The sequence below is a fragment of the Coccidioides posadasii genome, chromosome 2 (assembly GCF_018416015.2).
Source record: "Coccidioides posadasii str. Silveira chromosome 2, complete sequence".
Classification (NCBI taxonomy): Eukaryota; Fungi; Ascomycota; class Eurotiomycetes; order Onygenales; family Onygenaceae; genus Coccidioides; species Coccidioides posadasii.
This window is the reverse complement of record NC_089408.1, coordinates 2705995-2717946: the sequence shown is the minus strand read 5'-3', so window position 1 is coordinate 2717946 and position 11952 is coordinate 2705995. Positions and strand designations below refer to the sequence as shown.

Sequence of the window (11952 nt, the reverse complement as noted above, 5' to 3'; positions counted from 1 at the left end):
CATGGGGAATGTGTGTGCATGTTTCTAGATATGGACCGTTGGACTGTCGGAGCCCGTTTGACCCATTGCACCGCCACAGGTGATTGGATCGCGGTAAGGTTTAGCGGCTTGGGGCGAAGAGGCTAAGGGCCACACTAGCCACATGTCGCCTGGTCGTTGGCTCAACACGGCATGTGCCACAGTTCCAAGGAGCCACAACATTAGCGCCCTTGGCACCAGGCCTTGTCATAGGGCTCGACCGACGGCTTCCGGTGCAGGGGTTCGGAAACTGTGTGGAAAGGCATATTATTCGAGTGTGCGTAGTACGGAGCACGTCTCAAAAATTGTGACTTATGTGTTGACGCTACGGCTGGGATTTATGCCTCACTCCCTCAAGGTATACATACAGACTGCGATTATGGACCCACCAATTCGTTTCGAATGCAAGTTGAGCCGATCTGATAAATGATATTGGTTGGTGGATGCCGTCGTTTTGCTCTCGAATTCTACATATATATATGGAGGATGGAGACCAGGTGAGATGTCGACGAGGGATAGGTGAGCTGAAAAATGCTAGGATGCAAACCAGCCTTGTTGGGCATGCCGCGCCGCCTTCTCCGACACTATCCCGCAGAAGCGTGGGAACACACCTCGAAAAGGAATCCGTTCCTATTTATGACCCCGCAATGATAGCAGTCCGAAATAACTAGTTGGTATTGTCATTGTGTAACGCCATTAGCGAGAGGGTTTTACGCGTCTTCCGCTCTCGCTGTGAGCCTCTCGATCTGGACCTTGCATACTAATTCTGGCCGCCAGTGGTTACGGTTGCGGGCCGTTACGCTTTGCCACATTCAGCAACACTTCATTCACACGTGACCTGTTTGAGAATTCAAGGCCTAGGAGACTAGGGAGTATGCTTGGGCTTATTCTGCGTCGATAGGGATCCTTTTATCGCCTCCCGCACTTGCGGAAATATGCCACCCCAACAGGTTTAAAGTCATGATAGCTCACGTCTGCAGGTCCTCACCTATCCCCGAAAATCATCGCTACTCTACCATGGATTCGAGACCACTATGAGGTAGGGTCTATGAACTGTGAAAAGGCAAGCTTGGTGCAGGGAATTGCTATGACCCTCCAGTGTATGGAGTGTAAACACTTACATTCAACCCTTACCTTCTTGTGCGTCTGGTGGAAAAACTAAATATTCCATTATCCTTTTCGGAGCGATTGCTTGATTCTACCGACTTAGCAGGGCCGTCCACAGAGGTCAGCTGGGTTGGAAGCACAATATTCCCTCGCGCTCCCCCAATATTCTGGCGACATCTATTCCTTTTTGTCGGGGAACTACGCTCGCAGACTCGGTAGGCGTACGGAGAAAAGTCTCCTTTCCTGAGTATTTCTCCCCGTTTCCGGTTCCTCTTCCAACCCAATCACATCCAACCGTTCTCACCTCTGTTCAATCCTGCGTTGTGGACATTCGACCGTGTTCCCCCAGGATTACTATGTAAACAACGTTAGAACTTTCAGAAAAACCGGTTCTTCAACGAGAGTTAAAACCGCCAAAAAATTATCCCAGCATTTCTTCCACACAATAACGTTGTTATCCAAGAGACTGATGACTAATCCTGACGTAACCGGTGAATTCATCCCGTCGCGAGCTTTCCTTGGAAAGGAGGAAAAGGCAGCTCCCCAGCTCGTGGTTCTCGCCCAACGTGCTTCGATCAGCCCGGGCGAGCCACATGGAAGCGGGAAGCTTGATATTCCTTGGATCGCGCGGACATCCGATCTAACATGATTTACGAAAAGCCATCCAAGTCTGGGAAACCTGGGGGGGGAAAAAACAAAACTCTTTTCAGGGATGATTGGGAGGATTCCGGAAGGGTGTAGTCCCGTTATTATTTTGCCGGATAGGGAATTTTTTCGCAATAAATAGCGACCTGTTTAACTTGTGCTTGGAGAGAAAGTGATGAACAATTTCCTTTTTTCTCTTTTTTCTTTTTCTTTTTCTTTTTTTTTTTTAGGGGTTCTTGTTCTCTCCCACTCCCGGAGCAGAGCCAGGCCCAACAAAAATAAAAAAGGGTAAAAGGGAAAAGAGAGCGGGGGTCCAGGAAGCTTACGGAGCAAAGGGAAGATGTGGGGAACTTGAAGCCTAAAAATCTTGGGATCTTGCACAATATTTTCCTGTTTTTGCTTGTACTCCTTTCTACGTATGATAATGAAAAGTAGAAGACTGTACAAAGGCCCGAGAAGCCTGTTATTGCTGCTTAATGTAGAGGCCATCACATCAGCGAAATTGAGTGTTATTGGCCTCAATGTCATTATTATTCTACACCAAAGGTCCTCTTTCACAAGGGCATCAAGTGTCTTTTGGACAAAGTCAGCCATGTGGAGTGTCTCCAGTCGTCGCAAAGGAATAGGCTCCCCTTACGTCGGCGATTATCGAAGGTTGGGGGAAAAAAAAAAAAGGAAAAAAAGCAAAAGCAAAAGGAAAAATAAAATTGAAGCGTTTTGCATTTGCCGATTCATGGTACCTGGGAGAAATCTTCTTTTTTTTTTGGTTCCAGGGATTCAGGTAAAGGGTAAAAAGCTTTTGGGTTCTGCAACGTCCACCAGCAAGGCCTGAGAGGTATCTACCGTGTATTCCGGAGGTATATGAAGTATTCAGAAAAAATTTTCACGCGATAACCCCGATAATGGAGAATAAATTCAGAGCGGGTGGCAGTGTGCGGTTCGCACTCCGTATTTTGGGGCGAAGGAATAATGGCCCCAGGCACCAGCATTACTTCTGCCAACGCGTTGTAACACTGCTCCCAGCAGTACTCCGTAGTCACACAGACAACAGCTCTGGAGTTGGGGTGTAGCTGATTTGACTCCGCACCGGGGGGGGGGCGCCCAATGTTGTGCAGAGTGATAAATGTGTGACGACAGCCCCTGTGGCTTTTGAAATGAAAAGTAGACGCAATTTCGAACATCTTGTCTGTGAGCGGCCCAGGATGCCCAAAATTGCGGGAAGACGTCTCTGTTTTGAAAGAAGCTGAAAGAGGATGACATGGGTTGCCTGCTGAGCCACGAGGGCTTTTAATCTTCTTGAAACGGAGCATGGACGCACTTTCGGTGCCGTCATGCCTGCGCTTCACAGCCCCCCCTGGCGGGCAATAGAGAGGGCCTGTTCTCCTACATGTTTCTTTTCCTTTTTTTTTTTCTTTTTTTGGGGTAGAATACCAGGTTACAGAGAGATCAGGAGCAAAAAGCTGTCCCGCCCGCCGAAGCTGGAGTTGCACCGTGCCAGCCACCCACACACACACATACTGAGAGAGAGAGGGTTCGCAAAGTCAGTGTCCGATGTGTATCTGCAAGATTACACCATCGGTCACCAGGTATCGCTGGAGTACCGCTCGGATACATGCCAAGACCGATTTCATTTCGCTGCTGGCTTTCCCGGACAGGCCCACAGCTGTGGCTGCGGCCCAATCACAGCCTTCGAGATCTGCGCCAGCTGCGATTTCACGGCGCTGCTCAACCACTAGCGTCTGCCAGAACTGTGGCCGGTGGAGCTCAGTTGCGGTTTTAGGGTTCACGGTGAATCTGCCATTGGCTGCACCCTTTACAAGCTCCCAAGCCGTGCTGGTGTTTCATGGCGCAAGGAGCTCAGAGCTCCCGCTCAGTGAGCTCCTCTCTCACACTCTCTCGTACTCGTAAAGTGGTGATTATCACGGGCCTTGCATCTGCAACAGAGGGGACGGTGACCGGCCAACCACCACTCAGCTCCTCACGGGTCAGATAAATAATACCTCGAAAAAAAAAAAAAAAAGATCCCATTACAGAAATGCCCAGCAAGATCGAATGATCATGTGTCCGCTTTTGTGGGACGCAGATCTGCCCCGGCTATCCGCGAGTTCCGCAGAAGCTCGCTAACTCGACTTTAACTCACGTTTCGGTAACTTTACGAGATCCGAAAGACGCAGAGAGGCCGGAATACCGTTACCAGCGCTAATTAAGCCTCTCTGGTGCGGTTTTTCCGCCTGTGACACGGGTAGAGCCAGGCGTGACAATACCGTACGCAGAGGACGTTATAATCAAACAGACAACCAATCACCGCACTCCAAAACCACGCCAAATCTTCCCGATTGCCCCAGGGCGCTTTGGTACCGCCGTTTCATGTCTGTTTTTTTATTACAACCCTTTCTTCCTCTTTTCGCTTCAACTCTCGCTCACATTCCTCTCTCTCTCTCTCTCTCTCTCTCTCTTTTTTTTACTTTCCTCCTGCAGATCTGCTTCGTCCTGTTCTTCTCTCCCTTCCTCCTCGAGCATTTCTGCCGTTCATCTTCTACCTCTCCCTTTTCATCCGTTCCTTCTCCTGTTGACTCTCACCTACGTCCTCGGCGCCGCCGTTCCGACTGGGCCGGCCGTCGTGGTGTCGTCGTTGGGTCGTCAGATCGCGCAGCCAAGATCTTCAAAGGCGATCATCCCGCCGAATCTGAGGTTCGACCTCCGCTAATCTCTTCGCCCGGCGTCACTGTCGATACTCGACAACGTCGCACGGCGATTTCCCTCGAGCCATTTCCTGGTCGTCCTGCTACAATTACCCGATTAGGTGATCTGTTGACTTCCCTCCAAACTGGCCCTCGTCCCGACACGACGTGCGTATCGGCCGCCCGAGACAACAACACACGGAGATGGCTGGAGTGATAAACACTTCGATGGCCTCGTGGAAGGATCATCCGCAGAAATACCTCGGAAAAGTGTCCGTGATGCTGCCATGGCGGTCCCTGCAACTGCTCTTTCCTCACCGCGTCCGGCGACGACTACGGTCGAAATTGCGCAGCAGAGTCTCTCCCTCCTCCTCGATAGCTTCGCTCAAGACCTCCTTTTCACCCCTCGACACCCTGAAGTCGCTCCAATCCCACCGCTGGACCGTTTACGACGGACAATACCTGTTCTTAGCAATTCTCGGAATCTTTTGTTTATCCGTCATTGAAACACCCGGACCCCTCATAAAGACCTTAATTTCTCTGGTTATTTTAATCTCTCTGATCCTCCCCGTTACCTGCCAGTTTCTTCTTCCGGCCCTGCCCATCATAGGCTGGTTGGTCTTTTGGTATGCCATGCAGTAAGTCTACCCGCATCAGCTGCCCCTTTCCCCGTGCTTTCTTCGAGTACCACGCGTTTTGATAGCGATACCGGGGGTGGAAGTTGACTACTTGTCCCTTAGATATATACCAAGTAACTGGAGACCCCCAATCTGGGTTCGCGTGCTTCCAGCGCTTGAGAACATCTTCTACGGAGCGAATCTCAGCAACATCCTCTCGACGCATAAGAATGTGGTTCTAGATATCATGGCATGGCTACCCTATGGAATTATGCATTTTGGTGCACCTGCTGTGTGCTCACTTATCCTCTTCATCTTCGGTCCCCCAGGACTGACTCCGATCTTTGCCCGGAGCTTTGGGTATATGAACGTGATCGGCTGCGTAATTCAATTTCTCTTTCCTTGCTCGCCGCCGTGGTATGAGAACTTGTACGGTCTAGCACCCGCCCACTACGGAATGCCTGGCTCCCCAGCCGGCCTCGCACGCATCGACGAGTTGTTTGGCCTTGATCTGTACACATCTGGGTTCACAGCTTCTCCGGTCCCGTTCGGCGCGTTCCCTTCCCTCCACGCTGCAAACGCAACCATCGAAGCCCTTTTCATGAGTCACCTCTTCCCCAGATTCCGCGCTGCGTTTGTACTCTATACCCTTTGGATATGGTGGGCAACGATGTACTTGTCACATCACTACGCGGTCGATCTCGTCGGCGGTAGTCTCCTGGCTGCAGTCACGTTCTACTACGCCAAAGCCAGATTTGTTCCTCGTATGCAGCATGACAAGCCCTTCCGGTGGGATTATGATTATGTGGAAGTTGGCGACTCAACCGACAACTACAACTACGATCTTGCGACCCTCCACGGCGAATTCCAGACCGATAGTGATGAATGGACTGTAGGGTCTTCTTCCTCGATCTCTTCAGGATCCCTCAGCCCAGTCGACGAAGCCCAATCGATCTGGGATGGCGACACAGTTGGAGGAAACTCTGATCTTGAAGCAGCCCGATGACCACTCCTCGCCTTATGAACGACCTTCTCGACATGCCTCAGCCCGTTGCCCCTGACTTTCCGCCTGCCTTTCTTCATGGGACCTTTTTTTACCTTTTTTTTTTTTTTTTTTTTTTTTTTTTTTTTTAAATTCTTGCTTAGAAGCGGGCATTGATTTTCAAGCGATACGACTTTTTAATATTTTTTCACCTTTTATCCGGTCCTGGCGCTTCTTCTTGGATAACCCTCATAGCGGCTGATGATTCTGGACTTTTAATTTACTCGACTATTTGGCTCGATTCATTTCTCTGGGAGTCGAATGGAGGTGCGACGTTCATAATATTAATCCTGATCGCAACTTTCAGTTCCGGAATGGATACGGCATTCTGGCATTCCACTGTCTGCCAACTTGTTGATCTACCCTCGGACGTCAACGAGCGCCGCACTTACTGCGATTCTACTTCCGTCTCGTTTTGCTTCGTTGTGCATACCTCCGGCTTCATGCATATACTTTTTTGTTGCATGGCATCTACGACCTATCTTCGACAGTTTCCACTGGGTCAATCGCATAATATACCATGATGCATCGGGACTTGGAATCTGGGGGAGAATCGGGATTCATTTTAATGTTTTACACTCGCTGTGCTCATGCGCCACTTAGGCTTGGGGAGTTCGGTTCCTGGGAGAGGATTGCATTGATAGCGTTCGCTTCGAATCATGGACATGAGCACCTATAGACATGTGTGATACCGGAACTATCACATTCTCGTTCGCTTTCAAAACCAAAAATTTATTACAATCGTTTAAAATTCGTTGCTCAATGCATGTGACGTTGCGGTGTACGGGTGGATCTGAACAGATTATTCTTCGAAGTTCAAGACCCAAGCTTCGATCCGTCGGCAAACACCATGATTAATGACTTGCATCATGCTTTGACTGTGGTACTACGAGGACACTTGCTTCATTCAGATTCAAGACAACTTCCACAAACAGATCACTACAATGCATTGTTGATCATTACACCTTTCTACTCCGTTGTTTTTTTGCCACAGCGAGCTGTCCATCACCTCCACCAGCAAGCATATTGTTGCCCTTTGAGACAATAATGTCTTCCTAATTAATACAGATAATGTTGATAAAATGCATGGCCTTGTCTATTTACTTGATTGCAAGGACAGACATTTTAATTGGATTACGGTGCAATTTGGGCAAAATGCTTTGACAGGAACCTTTGCCAGCCACACACAGAAGAAGACATGACCACCTATCCACAAATAATAAGAACGTGATCAGATTGTCAGCCATGTGGCATTTTAGAGTCAATCTTCTACACCCAAACGGTTCCCTGCAACTGTCCAATGTGGCACGCTGGTCCTCTCAAAGCAGCATGATAACTGGTGCTGTGGCATATTGTATAATGTTCTCTTTTTTTCTCTTGTGGATTTTCTTTTTCTTGTGTTCCGCTTAGATCCTATGACGCCGGATAATAGGCAGTGACCATATTGCCTCTGTTATAGAGAATCCGATGTACAGATACATAATATCATGAAAAAAAAATATTATGATTCGATGAGCTGATCAAGGCTGTTGTTTGCTTACTGGTATGTGATGATCGCTCTTCTCAGAAAGTCTTCCACAGATTGGGGTTTGTAGAAATAGCTTTAAGTTGGGATGTCACATCTACTACTTTGTCCATCTCAACTTCATGCCAATGGTCATACATAGTTCTGTTTTCATGGAGGAATCACACGTGTTGTGAGCATTTTATTCCCCCCTCTTCTTTTTTTTTTTTTTTGGTGTGTGTGTGTGTGTTTTTACTACGGAGTAAAGCCACATTGGTTTAGTCCATTATACATTATCTTTGGTGAAAGAGGTGCACCAAACTATAGCCTTGTCTATTTATACATAATAATACCTGTACCCCCATACACGGCGGGAAGGGAAATGTAGACATCTTCCTTCCCCTCATGCCTCATTGCCTCCTACAAAAGGCATGTGCCCCGGAAACAGCCCATAGGCCAAACAGGCGTGTTTTCATAGGAGGGATTAAAAAAAGATTCTATCCTTCTTTTGTTGTCTTCTTTTTATTCTGTCATATTTCAACAGGCTTTAGTCATCATCATATATTGGCACATTATCTGCATACTCTCGGATTCGAGAGACATAGCGCTCCTCGATCTGCTCACCTCTGCCACCTGCAATACGGAGGATGAGTTCGTTGAGGGATGAGCGGCCGAGGATGTCAACATGGTCACCTGGAATACTGATATTAGGAAACCTCATACTTTCTTTGCTTTCTCTTGAAAAGGTAAATGATTTGGAAAGGAAACAAGGGGGAAACACACGTACCAGTATTTGGTCCACCCCGAGGTGAGAATCTCTCCGGCTCATGCGGCATCTCGTACACTTTCACTTTCACCCCTGCAGGATTATATCTCTTTATTCTCCATCCTTTGGCGCACATATACCCTAAGCTCAGCAGGTTCACCGTCCCGTCTCCCTCACTCATGACCACCCCGTGATCGACATTGCCGTTTGTCACGGATGTATCGATGCTAACGTGTAATTTCGACAATGGATCGGTGTCTTCGCGGTAAAAATAGCTTCGCTCCGTGGGCTTACCCACGCCGTAGAAGCAGTAGATTTTTAGGTTAGGGGCCAATGGAAGACGGGCTTCCAGCGGATTCAGCCATTTACGGGGGTCGGCTTCGTTAGCTTCGACCTCGTTACGGGTGCGCGCTACACCGTGGGAGTAGCTGTGCTGTACTTGGTTACGGAACCAGGGCTCCGCATTGTTAAAAAGAAACTTTAGGCTGCTTTCGATCGTGAGGTTTTGCCGTGTCCAAGAGGAATTCGATTCGCGAAAATTGATCATGTTTCCGTATGTGAAGTTCTGACCAGGGACATCGTCAGGCGCCCAGGTACCATTTCCCCATATGGCATCACCGCCTTTTGGAAGCATGCTGGATATGCCGGGCATGGCGCGAAATATCTCTGCGCGTTCTTCTTTCGAGAGGAATTTCTCCAGGCCGTAGACTGCGAACGCGTTGAGTTGGGCTGTGTCCTTCATCTCACCAGACAGGACTGCCGTCAGGCCCTTAGTTGCACCGAGCATGCAGCCGCTCACGTTTATCCACGAGTCGATGTGCTTCTCGACCCATTGAGGCCCTCCGCCGCCATGGCTTTCGTTCTCAACCCATTTGAAGAAGAACATAGCTACTTGCGATCCCATGCTGTGCGAAGCCAAAACGACCTTCTTGTCCGAAAGTTGAACTGCCGCTTCGATGTGACTCTTCAATCTGGTAAAATAATGGTCTCGCTTCTCGAGGTTTAGGTACGAGAGGCGCCAGTCATAGGCGGCCGAAAAGGCGTTGGTTGGATCATAGCCTATTGTCGCCAGGTTCTCCAGGATCTTGTTCCAGATCCAGTATCCGGTTATAAAGAAGTCTGTGGCATCGAACCCCTGAGCTGCGCGAAGTTTCACGCCCGGCGGATCCAACCCGGTCTCCTTATCTAACATTATATGCTGCTTCCAGCCCGATTTATCCAAAACCAAAGCTCTCATCATACTCCAACTTCCCCATAGTCGCTTTCGAAAATATTGTCGAGACTTTTCATCTGTTCCCCAACTCTCCAGGCCAGTCGATATGACCCCAGGGATCATAATAACGGGATATTGGGCGTGAATGCCTTGGGCCTGAAGATTTAGGCCAACGGAAAACGCATCGTAGCTGATCGCATCACGTTCCTGTCTCTAAAAGTTTCACAGAACACAAAGGTCAGTCCACGCGTAAGCATACCAGCAAAAGCTCAGTGTGCAAGCAAGTTTGCTAAGATGCGACCATACCGAAAATTCACTCGCATCTTTCAATATGCCCGCTGGGATAACATCGATCAACGAATCGAGATTCAAATCCATCAATGCATCCAAGCTGATAACTTCATTGTGATTCGCGAAAAAAAGGGCTAGGAAGATGCCGAAGATCCCTCCCAGTCCAAATATCAATCCATTCCGCCGTTTGCTTCTCCGCTTCGTCACTAGCTCTTCCTGCGGTTTTTGCCTCAATGTGACTGTTTGACTCCTCCTATCTTGCGGAATTTCGGTTTTATTCTCCTTGTTTATCGGTGTATTCACGTCGCTATTGCTGGTCTTAAGATGGACGGAGGATGAGGGACCGGGATTCGCGGCAACGGCGGAACGTGCGGCGGAACGGGCGGCGGAAGTGTTTGGACTGAAGATGTCGCCGAATCGTCGCCGAAATGTAGCCATAACGCTGCGGCTTGTCTTAAATCATTTTTTTTCCCCTCTTCTTCTTGTGTTACGAAGCGAAAGCAAATGTGGGTGGTTGTGTGGTTCTCGTCCGTGAGGGAGGAACTGGGCAGAGCTACCCGTTATCGAGGTGGGTGAGAATCACATGTAGGATTGGGACATTGGGGGGCGACGTCTCTGGACAGAGAAGTTGGCGCGTCTCTTCTGGGTTCAGAAGGATAAAATCATCTAGCCAGCGTTCTCAGATCACCGTTACCCCCCTTAAAGTTGCGTCGACAAGAAAATGGATGTATGAACGGGAGTCGATCGGGAGACAAGGGCGAGTGCTACCGCCAACCAACTACAAAGCTAACTCGCTGCGCTTTGTCTCAGAGCCACGGTGAGCCAACCAATCCACGGTCGCAGCTTCGGGTTCAATACACGCAATTACCATAAAATCATGACTCTGAGTGAATTTGCTTACGATGAAGTGCCCTTTGTATTATGCATGGAGTGTCGCGGCCGATTTTGAAGGCCGCCTTTGACGGGAAGCCGTTAAAATACAACTCCGAATTGCATAGACCCATTCTGAAGTAGGACAAGGCCCGGAAGATCAAAGGTTTCCAGCGGTGGTCCCCTCTCCCGTCTTCCAATGTAAAAACTGTGCCGATTTAGATATGAAATGCAAGGAAGCCAGATGAAATGAGGCAGTATATGGAACACCAAAAGCACCTGACCCGCCATCATCCTTAAACCCCGAAGGAACGCCTTCCGAAGATTGGAAACAAGTCAAAAGAGAAAAACCCAGTGTTCTGCCATGTGGTGCGCCGAGATTTGCGTGTGTCGGGCGTCTAAATTGATCGCGTGAAACGGACATGCGTAAAGTGGTGCAAAAAAATCCTGACCTTGTCTAATACACCACACAGAGGAGCTCTGCTTCGAGAATGAACTTTCCTTCCTTGTATTTCTCGGAGTTTTCGTAGGCTTTATCGTACTTCCAGCCCACTGTCTCCTTGCACTGTCTGCAAACTATGTCTCGAACGATGTGCCGGCCGGTTGTCATGCTCCGTTCCACAGCTTCGGCTTCAGTGACGTTGACGACGCCGTTGAAAAGGTACGCTTTGCCATGTTGGCCGCGGAAGTTCTGGAGCAAGAAGCACGTCAGCAGATGCTGCCGTAGAGGTTCCAAAGCAAACAGCAAGTAACAGAAGCGTGGATAGCCGAGGAACATCACTCACCCGACTTATGATATCATGATAGTCGGCAAGATGGGTCTTGCAGTTTTTGCACCCAAATATTTTGGTGGAATTAATGTAGGTGTTGTACGCGAGTCCCATCACGATAGCGCCTCTCCTACCTTCCCACGCAATCAAGCCCTCGACCGGGGTTCGTTGGTGCAAGAATAGGAAGGGTTATGAAGGCAAACTAGCTAGGCTTTGCTGTGTTTTAGTAGTAGTAAAGTACGCGAGGTGGCTGAAGGTTTCAAGAGGACCCCGAGGACGATGATTCCGGGAGTCTTAGGGAAGTTGGCTTGAATAAGGCCAGGGGTATGTAACGCTGGTTCAATAAAGCGGGGATTGGCTCAAAATTAGAAAGGACTATTAACTGAATGCACTCAAAATTAGTACCTTCGGGCCCTTGGATCGTTCAA

General features: G+C 48.9%; 3 protein-coding genes across 3 annotated transcripts; 1 reads left to right on the top strand and 2 right to left on the bottom strand.

Moving 5' to 3' along the window:
- The first annotated feature begins 4542 nt into the window (after positions 1-4542).
- IPC1 (Aureobasidin resistance protein Aur1) lies at positions 4543-6154 on the top strand. Its single transcript, XM_003068334.2, has 2 exons — positions 4543-5089; positions 5192-6154. The coding sequence occupies exons 1-2, from the start codon at positions 4656-4658 to the stop codon at positions 6072-6074; spliced, it is 1317 nt and encodes a 438-aa protein (XP_003068380.1). The 5' UTR covers positions 4543-4655; the 3' UTR covers positions 6075-6154.
- Positions 6155-7881: 1727 nt separating this feature from the next.
- On the bottom strand, positions 7882-10598 carry D8B26_003408 (uncharacterized protein). Its single transcript, XM_003068335.2, has 3 exons — positions 9900-10598; positions 8402-9806; positions 7882-8307 (listed from the first exon to the last, which is right to left on the bottom strand). Exons 1-3 carry the CDS (start codon positions 10320-10322, stop codon positions 8162-8164), a joined length of 1974 nt encoding a protein of 657 aa, XP_003068381.2. The 5' UTR covers positions 10323-10598; the 3' UTR covers positions 7882-8161.
- Positions 10599-11211: 613 nt separating this feature from the next.
- On the bottom strand, positions 11212-11638 carry D8B26_003407 (uncharacterized protein; the record flags this gene model as incomplete). The annotated part of the gene is made up of 2 exons (XM_003068336.2): positions 11212-11445; positions 11540-11638. 2 exons carry the CDS (start codon positions 11636-11638, stop codon positions 11212-11214), a joined length of 333 nt encoding a protein of 110 aa, XP_003068382.1.
- Between the last annotated feature and the right edge of the window lie 314 nt (positions 11639-11952).

Excerpts from the sequence above, each read along its gene's own strand:
- IPC1 (XM_003068334.2), top strand. The coding sequence starts at position 4,656 with ATGGCTGGAGTGATAAACACTTCGATGGCCTCGTGGAAGGATCATCCG. Across the intron at positions 5,090-5,191 it reads GTCTTTTGGTATGCCATGCA|ATATATACCAAGTAACTGGA; the intron begins GTAAGTCTACCC and ends CTTGTCCCTTAG.
- D8B26_003408 (XM_003068335.2), bottom strand. The coding sequence starts at position 10,322 with ATGGCTACATTTCGGCGACGATTCGGCGACATCTTCAGTCCAAACACT. Across the intron at positions 9,807-9,899 it reads AAGATGCGAGTGAATTTTCG|AGACAGGAACGTGATGCGAT; the intron begins GTATGGTCGCAT and ends TGAAACTTTTAG. Across the intron at positions 8,308-8,401 it reads TCGGGGTGGACCAAATACTG|GTGACCATGTTGACATCCTC; the intron begins GTACGTGTGTTT and ends TCAGTATTCCAG.